The 27948-nt window shown below is 43.1% G+C and overlaps 1 protein-coding gene across 2 annotated transcripts; it reads left to right on the top strand.

Moving 5' to 3' along the window:
• The first annotated feature begins 263 nt into the window (after window positions 1-263).
• On the top strand, window positions 264-27948 carry IFNAR1 (interferon alpha and beta receptor subunit 1). Of its 2 annotated transcripts, XM_060010380.1 has the most exons (11): window positions 264-659; window positions 5947-6070; window positions 11583-11764; window positions 14215-14372; window positions 14486-14627; window positions 15516-15630; window positions 18868-19067; window positions 19177-19334; window positions 21797-21947; window positions 22439-22584; window positions 23802-27948. In XM_060010380.1, the coding sequence occupies exons 1-11, from the start codon at window positions 587-589 to the stop codon at window positions 24036-24038; spliced, it is 1686 nt and encodes a 561-aa protein (XP_059866363.1). In that variant the 5' UTR covers window positions 264-586; the 3' UTR covers window positions 24039-27948. The 2 variants fall into 2 exon arrangements, with proteins under 2 accessions (XP_059866363.1, XP_059866364.1); XM_060010381.1 differs by lacking the exons at window positions 264-659; window positions 5947-6070; window positions 11583-11764 and adding an exon at window positions 13708-13811.

Raw genomic sequence — 27948 nt, 5'->3', positions numbered from 1 at the left:
CCCTTCGCGGCCTGACCCGCTCGGAAGTGTCCTCATTGCTTTCTCCCTTAATCCCCAAGCCTCCCCAACACCGCTTTCCCAGGCTCCCTTGTCCGCTACCCGGGCTGGGGAGGGCGAGGGACGAGAGCGCCCGACAGTGGCCTCCGGCTGCTAGTAGCGGGAAGCGAGGGGGCAGGGGGGACGGGGGAGCGGACGCCAGGCCGCGAGGCTTGCGCAGACGCACTGGCAAAGTTCCGCGTTCCTGCCGGGGGCAAGGCCTCCGCTTAGACGCGGTCTTCCCGGAACCCGAGAGTGTACCGCGAGTGTGCGGTCTCGGGCCGGAAAGAGGGGTCGTGGGGGAGGGCAGCGGAGGCTGCGCTGCCCACCGGTGTCCCACGCGCGTGCGCGGACGGTGGCACGCGCGCAGAAAGGACGGCGCGTGCACGGGAGTCGGTGGGCAGAGGGGCGGGTCGACGCGGAGGTGGGCTTGGTGAGCTTGGGGCGCAGGCCCGGGGACAGCCAGTGCGCCCAACCTTCCTTCGTGCCGCCTCGTCCTACCTGCGGTGGCAGAAGATGTGACTGGAGGGCTGCCGGCGGCCCGCGGACTATGCTTGCGCTCCTGGGCGCGACGACCCTCATGCTGGTCACTGGGGCGCCGTGGGTGTTGCCCGCAGCCTCAGGTGAGAGATGGCGTTCCCTGGGGCGGGGGCTGGGCGCGAGGCTGGACAGCGGCAGCGTGGGAAACCTCGGACCCGGGAGGGACAGAGGTCCTCTCTGGGAGACCTCTGGTTGTCTGTGGTCGCAGCGCTCACATTGAAACCGACTTGGGCTCGAAAATCAAACGAGAGAAAGTGATGTTCAAGATCTTTCCACACCGCTTGCTTGGGGGCGCCCTCCTCGCCATCCCTTCCGCCCTGTGCCGTTCCCTGGGCTCCTACCCCGCGGGGCGGGGTGTGGGAGAGCTTTGGTGTCGAGTTTGTTTCTGTCCGAAAAATCTGGCAGCTCGACTGGACTTTTTAATAATAAGGCTTTAGCCACGAGCTGTGTGCTGCTGTTTCTTCAATTTAGTAAACAGTCACTTGGTCCCATGTGGGAGGGGGATAAGGTTTGCAAGCATTTCTCTGCCCTCAGGATTCGTACAATCTAATAAAAAAGTAATAATAATAAAAGAAAAATACAAAGCCAAAATACAAAGGCTGGGAGCCACCAAGCTAATTTGCTGCCTTTCTTAACTTAGCTGGGATGCATGGAGGAATGGCAGCTATCATACGGTTGACTTTGTAGTGAGAGGGGGGACTCGGTGTCCCCCTTCGTCTTTGTAGGCCCAGAGACAAACAGGACCTAGCAGCTGAGAGCAGGAATCCAGGAGTTGGTGAGGCTGCCTAGAGGGCTTAAAGCACCCGTTTGTTTAGAAAAGCATATCCTTATTTTCTGGGGTACATGGTATCCTATCTATCTTGTCCTAAAAAATAAAACAGCCAGTTGGTTATTTTACCAGCATAATGGGTTTCTTCCAGAATAACAGAGGAATTGCAATTTGGGACAAGCAAGTTAGGTCAAAAACCTTAGGCAAGTCCAACAACAAAAAGAGAAGAAGGTGACTTGATAGAGAAAAAGGAGAAAGTTGGGTGGGGCTGTTTTGAGAGAAAGTCCATTGGAGGAAAGCAAGAGTTCAGGATGGTGCTGCTTTTCCCATTGGCTGGGCTTGTTGCTGGTAGAGGAGAATTCTTCCTCCTGGGGTCTGGAACTGATGGTGAGTGAAAGTGCATGAAGGCTCCAGCTTCTGGCCTCCTGACTTCATTTTAAATGATGTTTCCTTTATTCTGTTTCACACCTATTTCTCAAACCCTTCCACATACATGGTATATAGTATATGGGTACTAGGGTCCTGATGTAACCCCTGGTAATTTCTTTGGAGTCTTTTGTTCATGAAAATTTTGCCTTAAACTCATGTTTGCTTTCGTATAAAAAGACTTTCCCCAGAATTTTCGTGTAAAATTAACATTCCAGGAGGGCGTTCATTAAGATCACAATTTTAATCTGGATTAGAGGAGAGCTAAAATAAACTTCACATACACCTGGCATCTATTGCCCTCCTAACTGTGTACCAGGCACCACTCTTAGTGTTTTAAAGGGATGAACTCATTGAGCTTTCAGAACAAAGCTAGGCACTGTTATCCTCATTTTACAGAGGAGTGGACTGAGGCCATATAGCTAGCCAGTGCTTTAGGAGGAAATCAAACCCTGAGAATCTGGCCTCAAAGCCCTGGGGCCTAAGGCTAGACTTTTTCTAAAGGTCACACAATTTAGTTCTTGATTATCCACCTATATGTTAAGGGCTTAGTTATCTTTCAGTTAACTAATCTACTTTTTTCTCAAAGGAATAGCAATGTTGAAAACTAAATGAAATGTTAACCCTAACTTGAGATCATAATGTTGCTCTATGTTTCAAAATCATCAAACTGTTCATACTTTCAAACCTAGTAAATGCAACTCTGGGATCCTAGTCTAAGAAAACTATCCAAAATATGGGAGGAAATTTATATCTGTATAGATGTATGTGTCTGGATTTATGTCAGACTTAAAAATATAGTAAACCATGGGACTTCCCTGGTGGCGCAGTGGATAAGACTCCGCACTCCTAGTGCAGGGGGCCCGGGTTCGATCCCTGGTCAGGGAACTAGATCCCACATGCATGCCGCAACTAAGAGTTTGCACACCACAACTAAGGAGCCCGTGTGCCGCAACTAAGGAGTCCATGTGCTGCAACTAAGGAGCTGGCGAGCCGCAACTAAGGAGCCCATGAGCCACAACTAAGGAGCCCACCTGCCACAACTAAGACCCAGCACAACCAAATAAATAAATAAATACTAAAAATGTATATATATAATAAACCATTTCTAGTCATCAATATGAATGTGAAGGGTTGAAGCAACCAATTGTATAAATAGAAATATTGGATTAAGTACCCTTTTGTATATTTTACATGCTAAAGGTTGAAATAAACTGTTATCAAAGGGATATTGCTAATACTAATAGAATAAAATCTATGAACTCTAAAATCCTATTTAATAACTATTTCCAAGTCCCTCTCCATTTATCAATTATTTGTTTGTCTCCCAAATGCCAAGATGCCTCTAACTCCAGGGTTTCCTTCCCTTAGTAGCAGAAGGATTTCATCTCTGAGGAAATACCTGGCTCTACCCCAGGTATCAAATTGCTGCATCCTATCTCAGGGCCCAGAATTACTAGAATTAGAGTATTCTGGGCTGGAGACTACAAATGCCATCAGACCTTTTGTTAACCCCATAAACCCAGTCACTGTCCTTTGGCTGCATACAATCTCTAAAATTCCAACAACTGGGATGGGGATTAAGTTTAGAGTGGGATACGAGGGAGTATCGGTGATGATGTCTATTCGGTGATGATCACTATTCGGTGATGATGTCTCGGAGAATAGGAGTGTAAAATAGAAAATGTGGGTGGGGAGACTCAATGAGTACCCCCCAAATTAAAAAGAAAAATCAGAAAATGTTTCCTCAGCTGTCTCCCCTTTGGACTCCGTACCATAATATCTCTAACCGGAAAGTAGAGGCAGCAATCCCAATAAATAAAAGTTCTATACGAGGACCTCTGTAGTAGAAAGTCTGTGAGGAGATAACATCCTTGCCCTGAAGCAGAAGTAAAGGCTAGAAATAGTGCAGGGAAAAGAGTAAACTTAAAAGCTGGTCTTTTAAAAATTGTAATTTATCATCATGAAAGATCGTCCTTTGTGATATGGAAAAAGTTCCTGTGAACTCAGCATTAGTCTGAGGACTCTGTAAAATGCAGGTTAAGTATGAAGCTATGTATACCTTGCCTTAAGGAACTTCCAGTATGGTTGGAGGTTGTGTTTAACATAAAGAAGCAATTTTTCTAAATAAATGTATTTATTTATTTATTTTTGGCTGCGTCGCATCTTCGTTGCTGCGCACGGGCTTTCTCTAGTTGCGGCAAGCAGGGGCTACTCTTCATTGCGGTGCGCAGGCTTCTCACTGTGGTGGCTTCCCCTGTTGCGGAGCACGGGCTCTAGGCGCGTAGGCTTCAGTAGTCGTGGCATGCGGGCTCAGTAGTTGTGGCTCGCGAGCTCTAGAGCTCAGGCTCAGTAGTTGTGGTGCACGGGCTTAGTTGCTCCGCAGCATGTGGGATCTTCCCGGACCAGGGCTCAAACCCGTGTCCCCTGCATTGGCAGGCAGATTCTTAACCACTGCGCCACCAGGGAAGTCCCAAAGAAGCAATTTTTTAAAAGACGTCTTCAATCAGCAAGTTTTGAGAGCCTGTTAGATGTCGGGTACTGTGCTGAGTACATCTACTTTAGTGTGAAATTGAATGGTGCAGATTCATGATGCAGCATGTAAAGAAAGAGCAAGGTTGGCATGAGCTGCAGTATTTGAGGAAGGTCTTCTATTAGGGGGCAAACTTGATCTGGGTCTTGGAGGATTTGGGCGGTCAGAGAGGAAGAGAAACGCTATTTGGAGAGGCCAAAAAGGAAAAAGCAGAAGAGAGGGCATCCAACTGGTGGAAGATTTGTACTAGAAGTATAAGAAATAAAGGGGGGAAAAAAAAAAGAAATGGCAAGGGGTGGGGGGTTATAAATTAGGAGTATGGGAGTAACTGATACAAACTACTATACATAAAATAAATAAGCAACAAGGATTTACTGTATAACACAGGGAACTATATTCAGTATCTTGTGATAACCTAAAATGGAAAATAATCTGCAACATGTATATATAAAACTGAATCACTTTGCTGTACACCTGAAGCTAACACAATATTGTAAATCAACTACACTTCAGTTTTTTAAAATAGCATAAGAGGGCTTCCCTGGTGGCGCAGTGGTTGAGAGTCTGTCTGCGGATGCAGGGGACACGGGTTCGTGCCCCGGTCCGGGAAGATCCCACATGTCGCGGAGCGGCTGGGCCCGTGAGCCATGGCCGCTGAGCCTGCGCGTCCGGAGCCTGCGCTCCGCAACGGGAGAGGCCACAGCAGTGAGAGGCCCGCGTACCGCAAAAAAAAAAAAAAAAAAAAAAAAAAAAAGCATAAGAAATAAAATAGGTCTCTAGGTGGAAGTCCTTAAAAATAAACAGAAGGGGCTTCCCTGGTGGCGTAGTGGTTGGGAGTCCGCCTGCCGATGCAGGAAATGCAGGTTCGAGCCCTGGTCCGGGAAGATCCCACATGCCGCAGAGCGGCTGGGCCCGTGAGTCATGGCCGCTGAGCCTGCGCGTCCGGAGCCTGTGCTCCGCAGGGGGAGAGGCCACAGCAGTGAGAGGCCCGCGTACCGGAAAAAAATAAAGCAGAAGGGTTCAGACGATACATTCAGTGGTCAAGACCCTTTCAGGTTCCTGTAGGGCTTGGGTGACGTGATAAACTTTTATATCTCTATCGATTTTCTTATGTGAATGTTTGGTTCCTATGAATAGTTGTCAGCTCTGAAACCACATCTGTTCAGCTCTCTATCAGAGTCTATCCCTCTCTGAACATAGTATGCGAAACCAAATTGAGGCTGTTAAACAGTGCAACCCTGTATCCTTTACGTCAGTATCACTTCTAAGACCAAAGAAAAATATGATTTTTATACAGAGACTTTTTTTTTCCAGTTAAAAGACAATGCTTACCTTTTTATGATTTATTTTTTCTACCTTTATTGAGATATAATTGATATATAATGTTTGCTTTTTGTAGATTTTAAAAACTCAACCAACTCTCTCAAATACAGAGATAGAAATAATTAGCAGCCTCCCTATCCTGAGAGCAAGCACTAGGTTTTTTAGATTCCTTTATATACTTAACTTTTATATTTTATATTTAAATGTATTCATTCTTCAATCAGTGATGTGAAGAATAGCATTTAAAAATATATAAAATATCTATAGTATGTATATATGTGTGTATGTATAACTGTCTTCTTTCTTACTGCCTTGACAGGGGGAACAAATCTAAAATCTCCTGAAAATGGCAGGGTCTGCATCATTGATGACAACTTTATCCTGCAGTGGAACAGCAGCCGTGAGTCTGTCAGGAATGTGACTTTTTCAGCAGAGTATAAAATGTACGTTACTCTACTTATTGATTTGCTGAATAATTTTTACCACTTTTAACTTCATTTTAAATGATGTTTCCTTTATTCTGTTTCACACCTATTTCTCAAACTCTTCCACATTTTAACACCATAAATTTTTTTTTCAGATTTAGGAAACATTTGGTTTTTCCATTTTTTAAAGAAAATGCCTATTTTGCATAATATTTATAACTTCATTTCTACAAATAGAGACACAGTCAAATTCATCTTTGGGTATTGAAGCAAGAGATTTGGGGGACGAGGCTAGCAGACAACTTCTGTAGTCCACAGCCATACCTTCTCTGTTCTGTATGCTCCAACTTCTTTAAATTTATTTATTTATTTATTTATTTATTTATTTATTTATTTTTGGCTGTCTTGGGTCTTCGTTTCTGTGCGAGGGCTTTCTCTAGTTGTGGCAAACGGGGGCCACTCTTCATCGCAGTGCGCGGGCCTCTCACTGTCATGGCCTCTCTTGCTGCGGAGCACAGGCTCCAGACGTGCAGGCTCAGTAGTTGTGGCTCACGGGCCCAGTTGCTCCGTGGCATGTGGGATCTTCCCGGACCAGGGCTTGAACCCGTGTCCGCTGCATTGGCAGGCAGACTCTCAACCACTGCGCCACCAAGGAAGCCCTCCAACTTCTTTAAATATAAATTAGGGGCTGACCTAGAGCATACCTTGAGGATATGGAAGAGTGCCCCTAAAGGTCTAGCCACGGTCTTGCAATAGGCTTCTGTGGTCAGGCTTTCCTCTTGTCTCCATCATACACGAAGTTTTAATTCTAGATACACTTTATATACATCAGTATATTGGACCCTGCCTTCCCACAGACTCAGTGTTTCTGGTGTTTCTGCCTCTTCCCTAGTGCTAACTTTCTACTTAATGATTGCCAAGAGGATAGGCAGACAGGGAGTTGTGGATGAAGGGATTACAGAAGGAAATACCACTCAGAAAGTACAGTACTTTGCTTTGGGTTCTGGGACCCTGTCTGCTAACCATGATCCCTCTCCAAGAAAGAGCAGGCAGGGAATCAGGCAGTGAAGAAACAGGGTGTAGGACCTCTAGAACCAGGATTCCGCCACTTCAGCCCGGTTGTTCTCCAGTTGTTGGTTAGTAATTTGTGTCTGTGTGTATATACAGTTGACCCTTGAACAATGGCGGGGGTTAGGGATGGTCACCCCACCCAACCCCCATCCCGTGCAGTTGGAAATCTGAGTATAACTTTACAGTAGGCCGTCCATATCTGCGGTTACGCATCTGTGGATTCAACCAACCCTAGATCGTGTGGTGCTGTAACGTGTATTTATTGAAAGAAATCTGCTTGTAAGTGGGCTCACACAGTTCAAACCTGTGTTGCTCAAGGGTCAACCATATATATGTATACACACACACACACACACACACACACACACACACACACACACACACACACACACACACACACACACACACACACACACGGTTTTTCTCAGAGCTGATAATTTAACAGTTTTCATCTTTAGAGATTTTCTTGAAATTGAACTTTGAGTTTTGTTACCAAATTTGTTCTTTGCCTTAGTTCAGAATGTTGTTATGAAACAACTGTTTTAGGTATAATAGAGATTATTTCAGATTCCTTTATTTAAAATTACCCTCGTAGGGGCTTCCCTGGTGGCGCAGTGGTTAAGAATCTGCCTGCCAATGCAGGGGACATGGGTTCGAGCCCTGGTCCGGGAAGATCCCACATGCCGCGGAGCAACTGAGCCCGTGCACCACAACTACTGAAGCCCGCGTGCCTAGAGCCTGTGCTCCGCAACAAGAGAAGCCACCACAATGAGAAGCCCGCGCACCGCAACAAAGAGTAGCCCCCGCTCACCGCAACTAGAGAAAGCCTGCATGCAGCAACGAAGACCCAACATAGCCACACACACACAAAAAAATTAAATTAAAAACTAAATAAATAAAAATAAAATAATAAAATAAAATTACCCTTGTAATAAAGAACAGAGCCATAGACAGTGCTCTCGTGTTCTTATTCTTTCACACGTTCTGTCACTTCTACTAAATTCTCCAGTTCATGATAATCTGTCGGTTCTGACTTTAGTATCCAATGCACTATTTCAGTGTGTTCTTTCTCTATTCTGTTCTGCTAGCTTTATAAACAATTGCCTTGTAAGAACATGCCAGGTCACAAGTTCGGGGAGCCAGTTTAGCGGTTAGTGTGATGTAGCGTTATATGAACTTGAGCCAGGCTGCTTGGGTTTAAATCTATCCTCTGCTACTTATTCTCTCTGTCACAGTTTCCTTATCTGTTAAGTAAAGATAAAAAATTAGTATGATCATATGTAATTTATCATTCAAACCAGGGTACTTGTGAGAGTGAACAGAAGCACTTGATTTTAGATAAGCTGGAACAATAAGGTTAAACCAGGACAGTCCCAGGCAGACTGGCCTGGGACACCCCAGTGATGAAGCATGTAACTCGGAAGGCTATTGTGAGTGTTGCACAATTGTGTATCAAGTGCGCATAACAGTGGTGCAGAGAACGTGGTCAACCAAAGTGTAGTTAATGTCAGCAGCAGACAGATATTTTTTTCAATATAGTGTTTCTCAGAACATTAGACATATCACTGGTGATAAATGATACACAGACACATAAATAAGCTGCTGGGATACCAGTGCCTGTAGAACATATGCTTATCTAAGACGTCAGTGTTTGTGACTTATATCTAAAATGTATTATGGGGACTTCCCTGGTGGCACAGTGGGTTAAGAACCCACCTGCCAGTGTAGGGGACACAGGTTTGAGCCCTGGTCCGGAAGATCCCACATGCCACAGAGCAACTAAGCCCGTGGGCCACAACGACTGAGCCTGCTCTCTAGAGCCCATGAGCCACAACTACTGAGCCCCCGTGCCACAACTACTGAAGCCCGTGCGCCTAGAGCCCATGCTCTGCAACAAGAGAAGCCACCGCAGTGGGAAGCCCGTGCACCACAATGAAGAGTAGCCCCCGCTCGCCGCAACTAGAGAAAGCCCACGCGCAGCAACGAAGACCCAACACAGCCAAAAATAAAAATAAATTAATTAACTAAATAAATGAATTTATTTATTTATTTAAAATAAATAAAGTGTATTATGACGTATGTAGTGTGCAGTCTTCATTCAACAAACATTGAATGCCTTTTATGCCAAACACTCTTCTGGGTACTTGGAATACGTTAGTGAATAGGAGAGACAAAGATGGCATGAAGTTTTATTATGAAACTGGTTTTATGAAATGAATTTTCTATTGGTTACACATTTATTTTCAAGTTATATTTCTGTTGTGATCTAAACACTGTATATGATAAAGTTTGTTTTTTTTTTTAAGAAAATATAAAAGTAGCTACTACTGTAGTAGCTCCCTTACATGCAAAAGCAGTTGTAATAGAGTGGGCAGCTGCATCTCCTGGAGCAGGGAAGACAGATGTAAAGAGTGAGCGTGGGTTAAAACCATATCAAGGCTTAGTTTTAAATTTTTTATAAGGTTTTCTGTTGAGTATAATAAAAGTTCTCCATATAAATGGACCAGAAATGCTTTACTGACCTTTTGCCTGGAGCTCATTTTATTTGACCCTCTATGCACCTGATTTAAAGAGGTCTGTGTACTGTACCCACTCCCCAAACTTCCTTAATCTCCTAATTTCTCTGGAGTTATATTTTCTAATAAATGACATTTGAGGGGAAAAACAATCTGAATTTTTGGTTTAGATTTTTAAAGTCTGGATTTTAAAAAAATAGATTCTGTTGTGGAGGAGTTTCTCAGGAAGATTTGCATTTAAATCAAGGTATTATCAATGCCAACTCTAATCTCAAATAGGTAAATCTCAGATAGGTAAAGAAGGGGAAACTCGCCAGGAATGAAGTGTATATGGTAGTGTATATTATTGGTAACTTTTTTTCTTTTGGCTGTGTTGGGTCTTTGTTGTTCCACGCGGGCTTTCTCCAGTTGCAGCGAGCGTGGGCTATTCTTCATTGCAGTGCGCGGGCTTCTCATTGCAGTGGCTTCTCTTGTCGCGGAGCACAGGCTCTAGGTGCGCGGGCTTCAGTAGTTGCAGCACGCAGGCTCAGCAGTTGTGGCTCGCGGGATTAGTTGCTCCACAGCATGTGGGATCTTCCCAGACCAGGGATAGAACCCTTGTCCCTTGCATGGGCAGGCGGATTCTTAACCACTGTGCCACCAGGGAAGTCCCAGTAACATTTTAAAGATGTTTCTTTTTTGAAAAATAAGGTAGACTTGAATTGGAGTCAGCACAAACATTATTTAGATATCATCCCTAATTTCTATTAGCTTTTAATAAAGAGCATCCTTAGCTTTTTATTAAAGATGCTTTAGGGACTTCCCTGATGGTCCAGTAGTTAAGACTACATGCTCCCAGTGCAGGGGGCCTGGGTTCGATCCCTGGTCAGGGAACTAGATCCCACACACGTGCCGCAACTAAGAGCCCACACGCTGCAACTAAAAACAAAAAAAAGATCCCGCATGCTGCAATGAAGATCCCCAGTGCCACAACTAAGACCCGGTGCAGCCAAATAAATAAATATTTTTAAAAATAAATTAATTTAAAAAAAAATAAACATGCTTTAGCATCTTTAAAATGAGGTCTACAATATTACCCAAAAAAATAAAAATCAGCTAGTGCTAGAACTATGAATTAGGCTTGACAAAAATGCCTTCTCAGAGGATAGTTTCTCTCTTTGGTTTAAGGCAGACAGGGCTTACCACAGGCAAAAATTTTGAAATCTAATGTTTGTTTTCTGTCCCTCACCTTCACTTCAGCCTCCTGTCCCCTTTGTAGCAACATGTCCTTTCTGTTTAAGGCACTCTGTGCCAACTTAGTTTCTTCACATGCTTTAAAAAAATCTAATATCACCCAAACTTTTTAAGGGACTAAATCCACATTGAGAAGTTTGTTAGTTTATGTTAACATTTTAAGTTCTTTGTTTCTAGTCACGTAACAAAGATCAGTATGCAGAAGGGATGGTTTGGTTTTGAGAAGAGCAGAGGAAATTCTCAAACCATACCGATTCTGAGGTCTTCCTTAGGGTTAGTAAGTCTCTTCATAGGAAGAGGTCAGAAGGGAATCATCAAATCCACTTCCGAAATTTTCAGTAAGGAAGAGAGGATCCAAAATACAAAGTAGTTGGCCAAAAGTCACACAACTGTCTTTAACAAAGCCAACAGTAAGTGCACTTTTATCTTACGGGTTCTTTCTTTCTCTGCTTCTTTGAAATCCTAATGCATTAGGATTTTTTACATTAAAAAGTTAACTATATGTCAGAATTATTCCATTGTATAAATAATAACTTGGTATATAGGTATTGAGAAAGAGTAGAATGTTACACACAAAAATATTGTCAGGACATTAACTCAAGTAGAAGAAATAACTACTTACACTTTATAATGTTAATGTAAATAGAAAACGTGTTTGTCACTCTTGTATTTATAATGTTCATTCATTCATTTGCTTTTTTATCTTGAAGACCAGGGATGGATAATTGGAAGAAATTGCCTGGGTGTCAGCATATTACTAGTACCGAATGCAACTTTTCTTCAGTCAAGCTTAAAAATGTTTATGAAAAAATTGAATTGCGCATAAGAGCAGAAAAAGGAAACAGCACTTCTCAATGGCATGAGGTTAAGCCATTTATACCATTTCAAGAAGGTAAGAAGTTGCCAGCTGAATTACACTGTATTCTTTATTAAATATTACCAGAACAGCCTCTTTCATTTACATGATATAAAGTCTCCCATCTTTAAAGACAAACAAACAAACAAGGATTCCCTTAAACCGGTATCTCCTTCCTGCTATGGCATCATTTTCCTGCTTTCCCTACGGTGCAGGGGACCCCAAACCACCCCTTCCACCCCGGGCTGCGCAGCAGGAGGTGAGTGTCGTGCGTGTCGGGCGAGCGAGCGAAGCTTCATCTGCCGCTCCCCACCACTCTTCACCACTCCCCACTGCTCCTCACCACTCCCCACCACTCTTCATCTCTCCCCACCGCTCCCCACCGCACCTCACCGCTCCCCACTGCTCCCCACCGCTCCCCACTGCTCCCCACCACTCCTCACCGCTCTTCATCTCTCCCCACCTCTTGCATTACCGCCTGAACCATCTCCTCCCATCACTGCCGCCCCCACCAATCCGTGGAAATATTGTCTTCCACAAAACTGGTCCCTGGTGCCAAAAAGGTTGGGGACCGCTGCTATAGTGGCTGTTCTCAAAGTGTGGTCTCCAAGACCCTTTCAGGCGGTCTATAAAGTCCAAACTATTTTCTTAGTAATTCTAAGACTTACTTGTCTTTTTCATTTTGATTCTCTCGTGAGTGTACTCTGGAGTTTTCTAGAGGCTGTTTGATGTGAAATGGTGACTGACTGAATGCAGAAGTAGGTGTGAGACACAGCTGCCTTCTTTATTAAGCCAGACATTAAAGAGATTTGAACAGAGTGTGAAATAGCACCACTTTCCTCACTAAGCTTTTTGGCTTGTTTGTTTTGGGAAATATAGTCATTTTTTATCACATAGTGGGTTTTATCATTACTATTTTTTAATGAATTGGTAGATATTTTAAATTTTTATCAGTTTTAATGTTTAATATGCTAAATATTCAATGACATAGCCCATGTAAACAAAAGCTCTTTAGGACCCTCAGTTTCTCTAAGAGTGTAAAGGGGTCCCAAGACCAAACAGTTTGAGAACCACTGCCCTATACCAAAACTCACACGAGAATGATCTGTACCCCCTCTCTGTACACTTTTCCTCCTACACCCTCTTCAGCCCTCTCCATCTGAGCTTTGTTCCCCATCACTACCCTGAAACTACTCTTGCCGAGGTTCCCGTGACCTCCACAGCGCCTAGTGGATTCCCTGTCCTCTTCTGGCCCAGTTCCCCTGTGGTATCGGCGTGTTCATTACTCCCTCCTTCCTGAAACCCTTCCATCTCTGATCTCTAGGGCGCTGCCCTTTCCTGCCTCTCCTGCTGCTCTTTGGTTGCTCCTTTGTCAGTTTCTTCTCATCCCCCAGACCTTTAAATGTTGGACAGCTGCAGGGCTCAGTCTGCAGGGCTTGGTCGTTGAACCTCTTCTCCTACGCCCCCTCCACCAGGAATCGTATGGCTTTCAACATCATCTGTGCTCTTGACTCCCCAAATTATATCACTCCAGCCGCATTCCTTCCCCTTACCTTAGACTCATATCACCAGCTCTCTATTAAGCATCTCTACTTAGAGGTCTACAAGTCGTCTCAAATTTAAAATGTCAAACAGAGCTCTTTATTTTCCCCCTCCAGACCTGCTCTTCTTGCAGTGTTTTTCATCTCGGTTAATGACGTCACCTATTTATTTGCTCAGGCCAAGAGCCCTGGCATCACCTTTGACATCTCTTTCTCTCATGCAACATCCAGTCCATCAACAAATGCTGAGTGATCAACCTTCAGAGTGTATCCTGAATCGGATCCCTTCTCACTTCCACTCCTGCTACCAGCCTTCGCCAGGCCACTTCCATTTGTCACTCGAACTGCTTCCGTAGCTTCCCTGCTTCCTCACACATCAACCAGGGTGATCTTTCCCGGATGTGAATCAGGTCTCAGCAGTCCTCCAGAGACTACAGACTCAGACGACAGAGTTCTGCCTGTTACCTGGCTTCTAGCTGCCTCTCTGATCTCATTTTCTACCACTCAGCCATTCGAGCGCCCCCTACTGTCTCTTGAAAATGGTGAGCATGTTCCCATCTCAGGGGCTCTGCCCTTGGTGCCCCCTCAGCTGGGGACGCTTCTCCCCTCGAGACGTGCACGACTGACTCTCTCACCTTGTTCAGGTTTCAGCTCAAACGTCTCGGGGAGCATTCTCCTCACTAACTTACCTAAAACAGCTCTTGCTGACATTCTCTGTCCCTTCACGTTACTTCATTTTTTCTTATAGCACACGTGACCTGATAACATTACATGCACTTGTGTATTTGGGATTTTTGGCCACATCCCTCACTAAAGTGTGAGCTCCATGAGGGATTTTCTCCGTTTTAGATGCCAGGCACATATTAAGTGCTTAGAATTGTTTGTTGTATGAATGTTTGGGCTTGTATTCGTGAACTTACATAGTAAATGTTTTTATTTTTACAGCTCAGATTGGTCCTCTAGATGTACATTTAGAAGCTGAAGATAAGGCAATAATAATAAACGTCTCTCCTCCTGGGACAAAAGACAGTATCATGTGGGCTATGGACCATTCCAGCTTTATATATAGCTTAGTCATCTGGAAAAACTCTTCACGTCTAGAAGTAAGCATTATCTTTATCTTTGTTTGATGTGAGAGAAGAATGACATGAATTCATTCTAAAACTTGACTTTTTACTTTTTTAAAGAACAGACTTCTTTTTCTTTTTAATTATAGGAAAGGACTGAAACTGTTTATTCCAGAGATAAAATCTATAACCTCTCACCAGAGACTACTTATTGTTTAAAAGTTAAAGCAGAACTACGTTCACCAAGAAGAGTTGGTTTCTATAGTCCAGTGTATTGTATAAACACCACAGGTAAGGAGGAAGTCTTGCTTCAGATTCAATAACCATGTATATAAATTGGCAACCTGCCAATCTGGGCATTTTTCCAATAGTTGCTAAAGCTTATGTGATGGTTTAATAGACATTAAAGCAAAGGCATTCTAACAGCATTTACGTAAGCAACAAATGTTATTTGGGATTTTTGTCTCAAGTAAATAATAATGAAAATTTTGCATAAAATCCAAGTATTTTCTAATGAAAAAAATTGTTTTTATTCAGAATCCACAAGAAAGGGAGGTAGTTGCTAGAAGAACAGTTAGTCTTCCAAAAAGTTTACCTTTATAGATGAAATGTTAAAATATGAAAGCATCCTGATACATTTAATCAGTGACATCTTGCCAACGATTAAGGTTTAAGGGCAGGAGCTTGGATTTATTATTTTAATTATAAGTTTAATATGCTTTGTTTTTAAAATCAAACAGTATAGAAGGGTTTAAAGGTTTCCTCTCCTGCCTCCTGACCCCCAATTCCATTTACCAGAGATAAGTATCACCAGCAGTCTGTGTACAACCTTTCATACTTTTTTCAGGGCTTATGTAAGTATATACTTGGACTTACAGTTTGGGGGGTTTTGTCTTTTAAATTAAAAACTAAGGTCCTGCCAGATATATTTTAAACTTGCTTGTTTAACCCAATATATTGAGGCTCTCTTTTTATGTCGGCACATATAGATCTATCACATTCTTTTAAATGGCTGCGTAGTGTTCCCCTGTGTGAATACACACCATAACTTATTTCGCTGTTACGTCATTATGATAAGACGCAAGCGTTTTATCTTCTCGCTCATGCTGTTAGGAGTTCTAGCCATCTGCCATCTCACTGGAGAAAATGTGTGTGTGTTTTGTGCTCTTTGTCTTCTAGAGAAACACAAAGTGCCTTCACCAGAAAATATACGAATCGATGCTAAAAATCAGGTCTATGTCCTTCAATGGGATTACGCACGTGAAAACACGACTTTTCGAGCTCAGTGGTCCCAGTAAGTTCTATTCCATAAATGTCCTTTTGAAGTTCATTTTGCCCAGTTTGTTAGGTTTCTTTTCACTCGGCTTCAGCCACCTGCTGCTCCGTGCACACGTGTGGCCTGAGGGAAAGGTGGTTGTGATATACTGGAACTGGAGTGTTTAATTCTAGTCCCAGGATGTCATTGAGCTAATCACTTAACTTCTTTGGGCCTCAGTTTCTTCACTTGTTGTAAAATGGGTGTATTCTAATAATATCTAGTGTTCTTACCGGCTCTCTTTTTTTTTTTTTTTTTTTTTTGAAGGTGTGATTCTAGTTGCATGTGCTATTTCCTCAATCTGGAATACTTGACACATGGCCGTGATCTTTTCTTCAGAACCCACTTCTTCCATGAGTCCTTGAAATGATCTGAGTCCAGTCACTCTGTCGTGTTCAATTCAAGTTAGCCTTCCCATTGTCTTGATCATTTTAGTGGCTTTGGCAGAGTTTTTAGTGATCGCTTTGGTGGGAAATTAAGAAAGTTGGAGAGAGCTGGGCTCTACGTGATTGAGTAGAGACCAGTCAAATATGAGTGAAGCTTAGCACCACGTGAGTGGAAGAGGACTGCATAAGTTTATACTAGTTGGAAAACTGTAGGGGATAAGTAGAGAGGGAGGAGAGAAGAGGGTAATCAAGTGGAAGGTGAAGTGGACTATGGGAAAGAAAGAGATACTGAGGACTGAGGAATAGAGGGGCCAAAGGCAAGTATAGGTAGAGCAGGAAGGGAGGAGTGAGAGGCAAGAGACTAGAAAGACGCAGAAAAAACGAGGGAAAAGGGAAGTCAGTACTGCTGCGATTGATTGCTTTCGACCCTTTGGTGTTAGTTTCGAAGCAGTAACAGTTTGCATAATAAACACATTCATGTCATACACGCCCTTACGGATACACACACACACACACACACACACACACACACACACACACACACACACACACACACACACACACACACACACACACACACTGATCAGGAAACTGTACAGGAGGAGTCTTTTATGTATTCTTCACTTTCAAAAGCATGTTAACCAGTAGGGCCACAGACTAGACAGGGATGGGGGTTTCTGATGGCTGGTCTCTACGTTTCTTCTGGGTCCTTAGCACGCTGTACAAAGCACTGAAGGAATCGTAAACGTACAGCAGAATAAAACACACGGCGCTAGAAATCCGAAGCAGTTATCTGCCTTCGCATAGCAAAATGTGATTTAGGACTGAGGAGTGGAGTACCGACTATAAGGGTTACAGAGTCAGAAGCGTAAAGGTGGATGGGGCTGGAGAGACCGAAGAAGCCCTCTGGAAGGAGATGCAGTGTGAACCAGGCCTTGATTGCTAAGTCACATGTTTTTAAATGACAAGAGAGGGCATCCCAGGCAGGGGCTACACACAGGGGGAAGCTCAGGATATGAAGAGACAAAATTAGGTTGGGGTAACGAGGAGGTGTTCATTTTGCATTGCTCTGTAACGAACTACCACAAACTTAGCAGCTTAAAACTCACTGTTGGGCTTCCCTGGTGGCGCAGTGGTTGAGAGTCCGTCTGCCGATGCAGGGGACACGGGTTCGTGCCCCGGTCCGGGAAGATCCCACATGCCGCGGAGCGGCTGGGCCCGTGAGCCATGACCGCTGAGCCTGTGCGTCTGGAGTCTGTGCTCTGCAGTGGGAGAGGCCACAACAGTGAGAAGCCACGTACTGCAAAAAAAAAAAAAAAAAAAACCACACTGTTTATTATCTGTCCGTGACTTTGGGTCAGGAGTCCAGGTGTGGCTTAGCTGGGTTCTCTGCTCAGGGTCTTGCAAGGCTGCAGTTCAGGTGTCAGCTGGGGTGCTGTCTCGTACAAGCTGTCTCGTGCTGTCTCCTTAGCTCATGTGGTGGTTGGCAGAATCCATTTCTTGCAGCTGCAGAACTCATGGTGACCTGCTTCTTGGAGGCCATCAAGAGAGAGAATCTCTGTCCTCTAGAACCTCTAGACCCTCTTTTAAAGGGCTTATCCGATCAGGTCAGGCCCACCCAGGATAGGCTCTCATTTGATAAACTCAAAGTCAACTGGTTTGGGACCTTGATTTCATTTGTAAGATCCCTTCACCTTTGCCAAATAATGTAACCTAATCAAGAGTTCATGGATCCTGCCCACACTGAGGCGGAGGGGATCATGTAGGGCTTGTGCACCAGCAGGTAGGAATTTGGGGGGCCCGTTTGGAATTTTGCCGACAAGAAGGGAGGACCTGCTTTGAGAGTAGCAGAACATTTGGGCCTGGGAGAGCAATGAGAGAGAACATTGAATTAATAGGATGGCATAAGCTTAGACTTAGCCTCTGACTGCCCTGTAGGCATTTGAGTGCCATTGGGAATTTTGTGTTGAGGAACGGGTAACGTGAGGCCTGTGTTTGAGGAGGGTGAAGGTGGCCACATTGTGTGTGGTGCAGCGGGACTAAGGAGACAGGACAGACAAGGGGGCAAGTCAGGAGGCTGTTACAGTTCCAGGCTTGAACTGAGATGCTTGGAGCTGTTGGTTTCTGAGCAGCTTACTTAACCTCTCCAGGCCCAGTCTTGCTCTGTGCAGACTTGCTCTTAGGACACTGGTGTGTATCTCTGATACAGCACTTACCCACAGGTGTGCTGGTACGTTTAGCAGCTGGCTTTCCAGAAGGGAAAAGCCTTATCTGTAGCATTTGCCAGTTTTTATAATATAACTACTCCTATTATGGCCCCTGTCAAGCTCCCAACAGGTCACTGAACATGCATTTGGGAAGATGCACAGTAAGCCCTCCGTCATACAGCGTTTCCGCCGCATAGACACGATAGACGTAACTAGCCTTGAGCATAGATAATAAAATGTAGGAAAATAATTAGGACAAGATGAGTATTTATTACTTTTGTTTTTAATATAATTTATTTATTTGTAAGTTTATGTAACTTAACTTTTAAAAATGGCTGTATTTAACAACTAGCTGGCAGCATTCCTGAAAATTTAGCAGTTGTTTCTGTGCACCGGTACGAGCCAACCCTAGCACACCACTACCTTATCACACTCTGGAGCAAGATCTTTGGTTTTCTTTTGTGAACATGTCTCTTCCACCATCCTGTGAGTTTCCCGAGGGTGAGGACCGTTTATCTCTGTAACCTTAGCCCCTAACGGAGTGTCTAGTGTATTATAGGTATTCAGTAAATGTTTACTAAATTAATGTGTTTGGAATAAAAAACATTTTTTTGTCTTAAAAGTGAGTTTTTAAAAAGGATTCCTGGGAGTCATTCAGACAAATGGAAACAAATACCAAACTGTGAAGATGTCAAAACTACCCGCTGTGTGATTCCTCAAAATGCTTTCCCAGAAGGAATTCACCGTATCCGTGTACAAGCATCTAATGGAAATAGCACATCTTTTTGGTCTGAAGAGAAAATATTTAATACTGAGATGAAAAGTAAGCCGATAGTTTTTACTTTACATTGTAATGCTCCAATTTGGTGCGAACCCTTAACATTGTTTTTTGAGTCTAATTTGAACTTTGTGTCTTTACACATTTTTTCTAGCTGTCATATTTCCTCCAGTCATTAGCATGAAATCCGTTAATGATGACTCACTGCACGTCTCTATCGGTGCTCCAAAAGAGTCTGAAAACAAGTCTGTGAACCAGCCTTACCCACTAATTTATGAAGTTATTTTTTGGGAAAACACTTCAAACGCTGAGGTAAAAAAGCTATGTAGTATAGGTTTATAATTTAGAGTTATAACGGTGGTTTGGTTAAACAAAGCTTGAAGTTAAAATTCTAGGGAAATTTTTAAACTTTAAGACTATGTGATTAACTCAGATATTTACAATAGGAAGCAATGAGCATTTCCCATGTTTTACACAGTAAGAGTTACGATCACCTGCATCTGGGCCCCAGTTAATTGTTGTTGTTGTTATTGTTGTCTCTTTGGCCGCGCCACGTGGCATGCAGGATCTTAGTTCCCCGACCGGGGATGGAACCCGTGCCCCCTGCAGTGGAAGCACGGAGTCCTAACCACTAGACTGCCAGGGAAGTCCCCCCCCCCACCCCGCAAGTTAGTTTCTAAAATTCAGATCCTGAGGTTATTCCCTCTCAGTCAGAATCTCTGGGGGTAGAACTCAGGAATTTGTATTTTTAACAGGATTCTCAGGTGTTCGTGAACCAGGGTTTCTCAACACTCTTGACATTTGGGTTGGCTGATTCTTTGTTGCGGGAGCTTCCTTGTGCATTATAGGATGGCTAGCAATACCATTGGCCACTACCCACCAGATGCCCGTAGCGCTCCGTCCCAGTTCTGACAACCCAAAATGCCTCCAGATATTGCCACATATCCCCTGGGGGTGGGGCACCTCCAAGAGGGCAAAAATTGGTTTTTAGGGCGCAAAAGAATCTTAGCTGTTACAGTGGTTCGTGACCCTCCAGGAGGAAAACCTGCCTCGAGTGTTCAACTTCGCCCAGCAAAATCTTATTCAACTTTGTAAAGGGGGAGGAATTAGGAAAAAATAGTCTAAAAAGGCTCCTTAGGGGAGTAGTCATGACAAAAGGGTTGAGAAACACTTGTTTAAACCCTAAAATTCAAAAACCACTGACAAAGCTAATATACATCAGATAATCCACATTATTCCTAGATCACTTTTCCCTGTGGAATTGCAAGCAAGGAATCGACCTTTAAAAATCTTGTGCACATAAGTTGGTAAACTCTGTAACTTCATTTTCTGTTGAAAATCTAAGAAAATTCCAGCAACTTGGCTAGTTTCATTTTAACTATCTGAACACTCTGTAACCATAGCAGAATTTAGCCCTATTGAGCACTATGGTTAGTTCTCAGTCATCCCTAGATCAGAAAGATCTAAATTCGTGTCTCAAGCCCCCAAATTGTGTAACCTTAGGCAAGGTGGTTAACTGCTAAAACTTTGTTTCCTCTCCTCTAAAGTGGTGGTGGTCATAGTAACTTAATTTTTTTTTTTTTAATTGGGGTATAGTTGTTTTACACTGTTGTGTTAGTTTCCACTGTACAGCGAAGTGGAGTTCCCTGTGCTATACAGCAGGTTCTCTCATTAGTTATCCATTTTATACATATTACATTGTAACTTAATTTTTTTTGAAAGGATGTTTATAAGGTTTAAAATGAGGTAAAATATATGAAAATACATACCACATTGCTTGACAAATAGTAGATTCAATAACTTTTTTTTTTCCCCTTTGGCCATCCTATGCTGGGTAACACATCAATAATTACAATTGTAATAACAACTCAAATTTATTGAATACTCATTATGTATCAGGTACTGGGCTAAGTATTTTACATGAATCGTCTCAATCATTTTTCAACCCTGCCAGACAGTTGGATTAAATTACTATTCAGCAGATACTTGGGATGGAATATTCATTACTGCCTCATTGATACTAGGCTGTAAACAGTGGAATGGGAGTGGATGTGGTATGAGCAGAGGCCTTAAGTGCGCATGCGTGCTTCTCCCATTTGTCAAGAGGAAAGCAAGCTCCAGGTGGTCTCTGGCCCCAGGCGGATGGGAGACTGTGGAGCAGACCTAAACCTGATCCACGGCCTCAGTGAGCGTTCCCCCAGCACTTTGGGACACTCACGAGTAAGAAAAACATCTTTTGAGCCACAGGCTCTTTTGTTACACAGCATTGCACAACATTATTTTGTTGGCCTTGTAATGTTTTGTTATACATTATTGTGGCAATAGCCGACTAATACAAATAGGAGTAATAATTGTCCTCACTTTACAGATCTGGGAGTAGGGCCCAGGGAACTTAAATCACTTGCCTAAGGCCATGTAGCTGTGAGTGATATCTTGCTACAGGCAGTTTGAGGCCAGAACCTCTGCACTTAATTGTTCTGCCACTAAACAGAGATAACATGATGGTGATTAAACCAAATCAGCATGTACTTATAAAATAAATTAGAGTCGTCTCAGGAACATATTTTTTTTTTTTGGCAGCAGCCATGTTTAACTTTTGAGTTTGGTTATAATGTGTTGTCCAAAACAAATTTATATTTCTCAAACATATACCAACTAAGTGTTTGGGAGAGGCCAATCTTAGCTTGACTATTTAAGGAATTCAGAAGATACATATTCCCTGTATGAGTTCTTGGGGTTCTAAATTTTATCAACGATTTACTTATTTTTTATAGAGGAAAGTTGTAGAGAAAAGAACGGATGTTACCTTTCCTAACTTGAAACCGCTGACTGTATACTGTGTGAAAGCCAGAGCATTCACTGAGAATGGCAAGTGGAATAAAAGCAGTGTTTTTAGCGCTACTGTGTGTGAGAAAACAAAACCAGGTCAGAACCTTTGATTGCATCTTTTCTTTTTTAATGTAACAAGACTTAATAAAAATAACCAATTCATTGAAAGTTGTAAAATGTTTCCTTTCTACCACAAAAATATAGAGAATATTTTCTTCATGAACTGTGTGAGTACTTCACGCCGAGCCTTCCAGTTTTAGAAAATATTTTTAATACTCAGCTTAGTTCAGTGGTTTTTGTATGCTTTCTATTTCATGCATCTCTGCATAATTAATTTCCTTTTATGATTACTCTTAGAATTTAACGAGACTATTTTAATTTTTTATATAATCCTTAATATGATTATTATGTGGCAATCCCTTAATTAGTTCAGTTGTGACTTTTTTTATGTTATTGTTGGTATTATTTAATAGAATGTATATTTCCTTTCACGTGGCTGTATTTGTTTCACACAAACTGTCAGCAGTCTTAATGTATTTGTGTGTCAAAACCTATATAGATGCTAAACACCATTTATTTGTTTCTAGGAAATACTTCCAAAACCTGGCTGATAGCTGGAATTTGCACTGCGCTATTTTCTATCATCGTTATCATTTATGCTGTGAAAGTCCTCTTGAGGTGTATCAATTATGTGTTCTTTCCATCAAGTAAACCTCCTTCCACTGTAGATGAGGTATGTTACTTTTCTTTTCAACAGTTAACTGGATTTTTCTTAAAATGAATGGGAAATATATTTGATTTCAACAGAATGTAAATGTTTTCTTGATATTCAGAAAATAGTACAGACTGATTTGGGGTTTTTTTCTTCAGAGTTTCAGGAAATTAACTTTAGAAACGGTCATTTAATAGAATATAACATGGAATAGTAAGGTGTGTCCTTAATCTCCTATTTTTTGGCAGCTTGGTTACTGTGGCACTTGTTTTACTGTTGAAAGTCTATATTCACAAAAAGATTAAAACATTCTCATCAGTGCAAAAACTGTATTCTGTGGATAAAATCACAGAAAACGAAGGAGCAAAACATGAGTTTCCTTTCACAGCACCCGGTGTTTTAGTTGGCAGAGTTAGTGAAGGAACTGAGTGAGGACACCAGCCTGGGGGTGGTGTGTTCACTGGGGCAGCTTCCACGCTGCCTGCCCTGTTTCAGGTTCTCCAGGCTTTGGAGCCAGAGACCTGAAGGTGAATTGTTGATGGGCTGTAGCGTATTTGCATTTACTGGCTCTGTGAACTTGAGCAGCTCTCTTAAGGGTACTTGAGCAAGTGCCCGTAGACTGTAAAACAGAGCCAGTAGTACCATCCTGCAGAATTGGGAGGACCGCAGGAGATAAACCAGAAGGGCCTAACACTGTACAAACGTTCCATAAATATGAACCGTTTTACTCTTTTATGCCTGAGTTTTTAAATATCATTTCTATATACTCTTCTATTCAGAGCTGTTATTTAAAGAACTTAAAACTATCAAGTTACAATAGCTCTTTATTCTTAGTGGGACGGGGAAAAATTAATTTCTCCCTGTGCTCTCTCTGGGTATTTGTGGATTACATACCAAAATTTTTATTATGTCAAAATAAAATGTCCCAAATCCCAGTGTTCTCCCTTTCCTTCCTCGCCCACACTCTTCCACTCCCCACCCCTTGATAGCACAGTGGACCTTTCTTAGGAACTCTTCATATAATTCCCAAAAACGATACCAACATGTACGTGACCTCACTAGCGATGGTCTTATTCTAAACGTTATAGTGCAATCCATGTGCTCTTAGCTTGCTTTTTAATATGCATGTCAAAAGATAGGGTTTCTAGAAAACTGAAGAAACCACAGCTTATTAGAACTAGAAAACTAATTTTTGTGATTTTAAATAATCTGTTTCTGTTCTTTCCCTTTTGAATTAGTATTTCTCTGAACGGCCAGTAAGGAATCTACTCCTTTCCACTTCTGAGGAACAAACGGAAAGATGTTCTATAATTGAAAATGCAAACACTCTTACTGTCATAGAAGAGACTAATCCAATTGAAGATCACAAAAAGTACAATTCCCAAACTAGTCAAGACTCAGGAAACTATTCTAATGAAGACGAAAACAGTGAAAGTAAAATAAGTGAAGAACTTCTGGAACAGGAAACTGTGTGACCAGGAATGAACTCGAAAATACTAGGGAGTCTTGCGGGAGTTGCAGTGGGAGCCTGGGCTCCTCACTCCTCTCAGTAACTAGCAAGAGAATATTTGCTTGTGGGGGAAGAAAGATCATCTTCAGATCGTAGGTCCTAAAAATACAGGCAAGCGCTTAAGTATTTGAAAGGAATTTGGAGAAGAGTTTTCTACATTCTTTTCCACGTGTAAGGTCTTGAAAGACCTGTCATGGGACCGCCCTGGATGTGAGAAGTTAAATCCAGAAGATGCCCTCTGTCTTCCTAATGATTCCCTAAGCTCCACCGCGCCGTCGTGTGGTAAGGGCGGCGCTTGTGTTCCCATCGGCTGATCCTGTCGCCGTGCTGCCACTGCTGCTGCATATACCATCTGTCCCTCCTCCATCCCAGTATTACAGTCCATTATTTTTCAGGACACATTTAGAACATAATGGTCTTTTCTTTGGACACGAAAGTAGGCCCTTTGGAAATGTCTTTAGAAAAGCCTGAATACCACCATCACTTGGTTTTCTGAAAAGGTAGCTTACTCTGGAAAACAGCTGCAGATGCCAGAAACATGGTATGGTCCTTACAGATTTTCCAGGGGAATTCTATCCGTTTTACCAATTACATTGGCTTCTACATCACAGTTACCTATCCCTTCTACGGTTTAGGATTAAAACCAGATAATCTTTTGCTATATGTCCATGAAGTCTTCCTGATTCAGAACATTGGAACAATAGCTTCTGATTACAGTGCATAATCACTAAAATGACAGAGAAATGGGAAACTATCTGAGTAGATAGCTTACTATTATCTTTTAAGATATGGGAGTATGTGACATTAGTCACAGCGGATGTAAGAAGTCTTGGGACCAGAAAGTGGTACTGAGAGAAGAGACAGAGTAAGAAGTAGAGTCATTCAGTAGGAAAGAAGCAGGTGACTTTAGCGAAAAACAAGAATAATGTGTGTAATCAACTGTTGATGACTAACTTCCTGAGGGTGGTTTGTTTTTGTGGCGTATCTGCATCGTTTCTAACGCCAGGCCAGCTTCTCTACGCCGTCCGGAAGTATTCAGGTACCCCTTCTGCTCAGCCTACATGCCCTCAAGAAAATGCAAATTGTTTATTATCAAGGTGTGGGAGGAAATGTACCTGGGAAGAAAACAATTTTTAAAATATGTAATGCCTTTCAAAGGCATCTATAGCTTATTTTTAAATGATTCGCTATTTGGGATTATTCATGGAGATCCTGCAGAGGAGGGAAGTGGAGGAATTCTGGTGGCCTCTGAGGCCGGGTTCTCAGCTTCAGTCGTTGCAGAAGGACCAGTGAAAGGGAAGGGAGATGGAGCTACCCAGAGCATCACGGCAGGCCAGTCTTATTTACACAGTGGTCCGCTGTGGTCTTCTGGGTGGAAGAAAAGGCTGAAAGCAGCTGCCCTGGGAAGGGCCGTGACGCTCAGCACGTCCTTTGCAGAGCACACCGTGTGCTTCCCTGGACCTCGGTCCGGCTCCTAGGGGAGCATACAGTATGGGCCAGGGATCCCCGCCGAGGCAGTTCTCTGCTGCAGAATCCCTACGGGGACCCACGCACACCTTTGATCCTGCTGACCGGAGGCCTTTGGTTCAAAGCAAATCTGGGTTGGCCCTTCGCTTGTGAAGGCCCTGTCAGTGGGAATTTGCCTCTGTAGCGAGGAAGTGAGGAACATGCCAGGACCCTGTCAACCCGGGCTTCCACGCTGTGTCAGCGCGACAGGCCTGGTCAGCACGCGGGCCCGGGATTTACCACAGGAAGAAGGCTGCTTCAGAATGGACATCCCAAAGGGAAGCAGCACTTCCTTCATGGGATGTGGAAGAGGGAAAACTCGGGCATTAGGATGAAAAGACACCACACAAGTCGCCAGGTCCCTGGATGTGGGAGTCTGTGTGTCTTTGGGGTTTAGGACCCCCTGTGGTTTTCAGCGAACAAGCATCTGAGCAGCAGCGAACAAAAAACCCTCGATTTTTGCCTTGTCTTCTGACCTAAAAATGCAATTCCATCCCCTTCTTCTTTGTGGTCCACATGTTGCTTCATCAGGATGTGCTTGTAAAGTGACCAGTATTTTTTCTGAAGCATAGTCTACTTGGAAATACCATATACTTGGGAGCACCAATAAATTGCCTCAGAACTACAATATCGATAGTTCTTGGAGAAGCTGGATACAACCTACGCATTTATGTAAAAGATTTGTATCATTACAGCCAGAAATAATGTATTCATACGTAATGTAGATTAACATATACGTAAGTGGTGACACACGTCTGTAAACATACGTGCATACTTATACCTACACGTGCACATGCATGATGTGGGCCATACTCCGGTAGTACAGCCGTAAAGACTTAGCATAGCTTCTAGTTAGAAAAGTATAAATGCTGCTCGAGGACCATGAACTAAACAGTCTGACCAGAAATTTGCAACCTATAAAAAAGTTATTTCAAAAATATAATTGAGAGTTTGTATCTTTTCCCCAACCCGTGACCTTCAAAGCAGCCTCTGATGGCTCCTAAGAATTTGGAGAGTGTACAGAAACTTTGCCTACCTGCCCGCTCCTCCCCGTAACCCTTTGACTACCTGACATGTTTGTTTCGTGGTGTCTGTCTGCCCCCCAGGGGACCGGAAGCTCTGTGAGAGCAGGAATTTACTTTCACTTATTACTGTATCCCCAGCACCTACCACAGTGCGGTACCTCACACGGAAAAAGTGCGCAGGAAATCATTGTCAAATGACTGAAATCTAAAATTTGAACCAAATGGGTGTTTCTGACACTGTTTGTGTGTCTTGTTGAGTTGTGGAAGGACACAACCATGTCTCCAATGTTTCTATGCAGTGAGCTTTGTATCTTATTTCATTTGTACTTTGTCTTAACCCCCATTGCTGTTTTTTAAACAGTTTGTTAAACAGTTTTCTGTAATAAGCACTGAGGCCAAAAGTCTTGGCTTTTATGGTGGTTCTGCTTGAACTGATTAAACATGCATCACAGGAGTGGCAACTGCTGTCTTCACAAGGTATTCACAACCGAGGGGGCTGGTCCCTGTACCCGGTGTGCGCATGCCCGGCGTTGGTATCCTGAAGGGGACCCCACTGCCGTCACCGCCCCACGGAGCTCCTGGACAGGGAGCTCTCTTGCTTGCCCTTTGCATTTTCACAGCCTCAACTTTAGACTTGGCCGGAGCACAGCCTTGACCCAGTGAGTCTGCAGTGTGGTGCAGACTCTGCTCCGTCGAACTACACTGCTTCCTTTTACCAACATTTCTTCTCAGGATAAGCTCTTTAAGGAGACTCCCTAGTCCCACATGTAAATTGATCTGCCTTCTAGACACGTTTGAATCTGAAGTTAAACACCACTGACATTCAGGCTGGGAACCCTTCGTGTGTTTTTAGTAAGCTTCCGCAAATTTTTTTCAAACTGTAGAGGGAAGTAAATATGAGTAAATTCATCTCTGACGCCCGGGAAACGCCTTGTTACTTAACAGTAATGACAAATACCAGTAACATCCAGTTTTTTCACCTGAGTGAAAAAAAGGCAAGAAGAGAGAATTTGATACGTCTTTCATGGAAAGGATATACCTTCCCTTCCCACGTTCTGTCCCCAGTAGAACTCATGTTGTAGCAGAAGATACCTTCTGGGCGAAGAAGTAGTAATTGATGCAGACCAAGAAAAGAAAAAGTGGGCAGAGTCGATATGCTGGCTTAGAAAAAGGTCTTGGGAAGAGGGAGGAAATGGAAAAATTCTCTCAGGAGCAGGTTGAAATTAAACATTTCTCCTCACGGTGACTGGCCACTCCTGGTCCTCCATCCCCAAACTTCCTGCATCCATCAGAGAGGAGAAGTTGAGGGGAAAGGGAATGACTGAAGAAGAAAAGCATTTTCCT

This window comes from Delphinus delphis, chromosome 4 (assembly GCF_949987515.2).
Source record: "Delphinus delphis chromosome 4, mDelDel1.2, whole genome shotgun sequence".
Lineage (NCBI taxonomy): Eukaryota > Metazoa > Chordata > Mammalia > Artiodactyla > Delphinidae > Delphinus > Delphinus delphis.
This window is presented reverse-complemented; position numbering and strand designations above follow the sequence as displayed.

Excerpts from the sequence above, each read along its gene's own strand:
- IFNAR1 (XM_060010380.1), top strand. The coding sequence starts at position 587 with ATGCTTGCGCTCCTGGGCGCGACGACCCTCATGCTGGTCACTGGGGCG. Across the intron at positions 6,071-11,582 it reads TTTTCAGCAGAGTATAAAAT|ACCAGGGATGGATAATTGGA; the intron begins GTACGTTACTCT and ends TTTATCTTGAAG. Across the intron at positions 19,068-19,176 it reads ATTTAATACTGAGATGAAAA|CTGTCATATTTCCTCCAGTC; the intron begins GTAAGCCGATAG and ends CATTTTTTCTAG.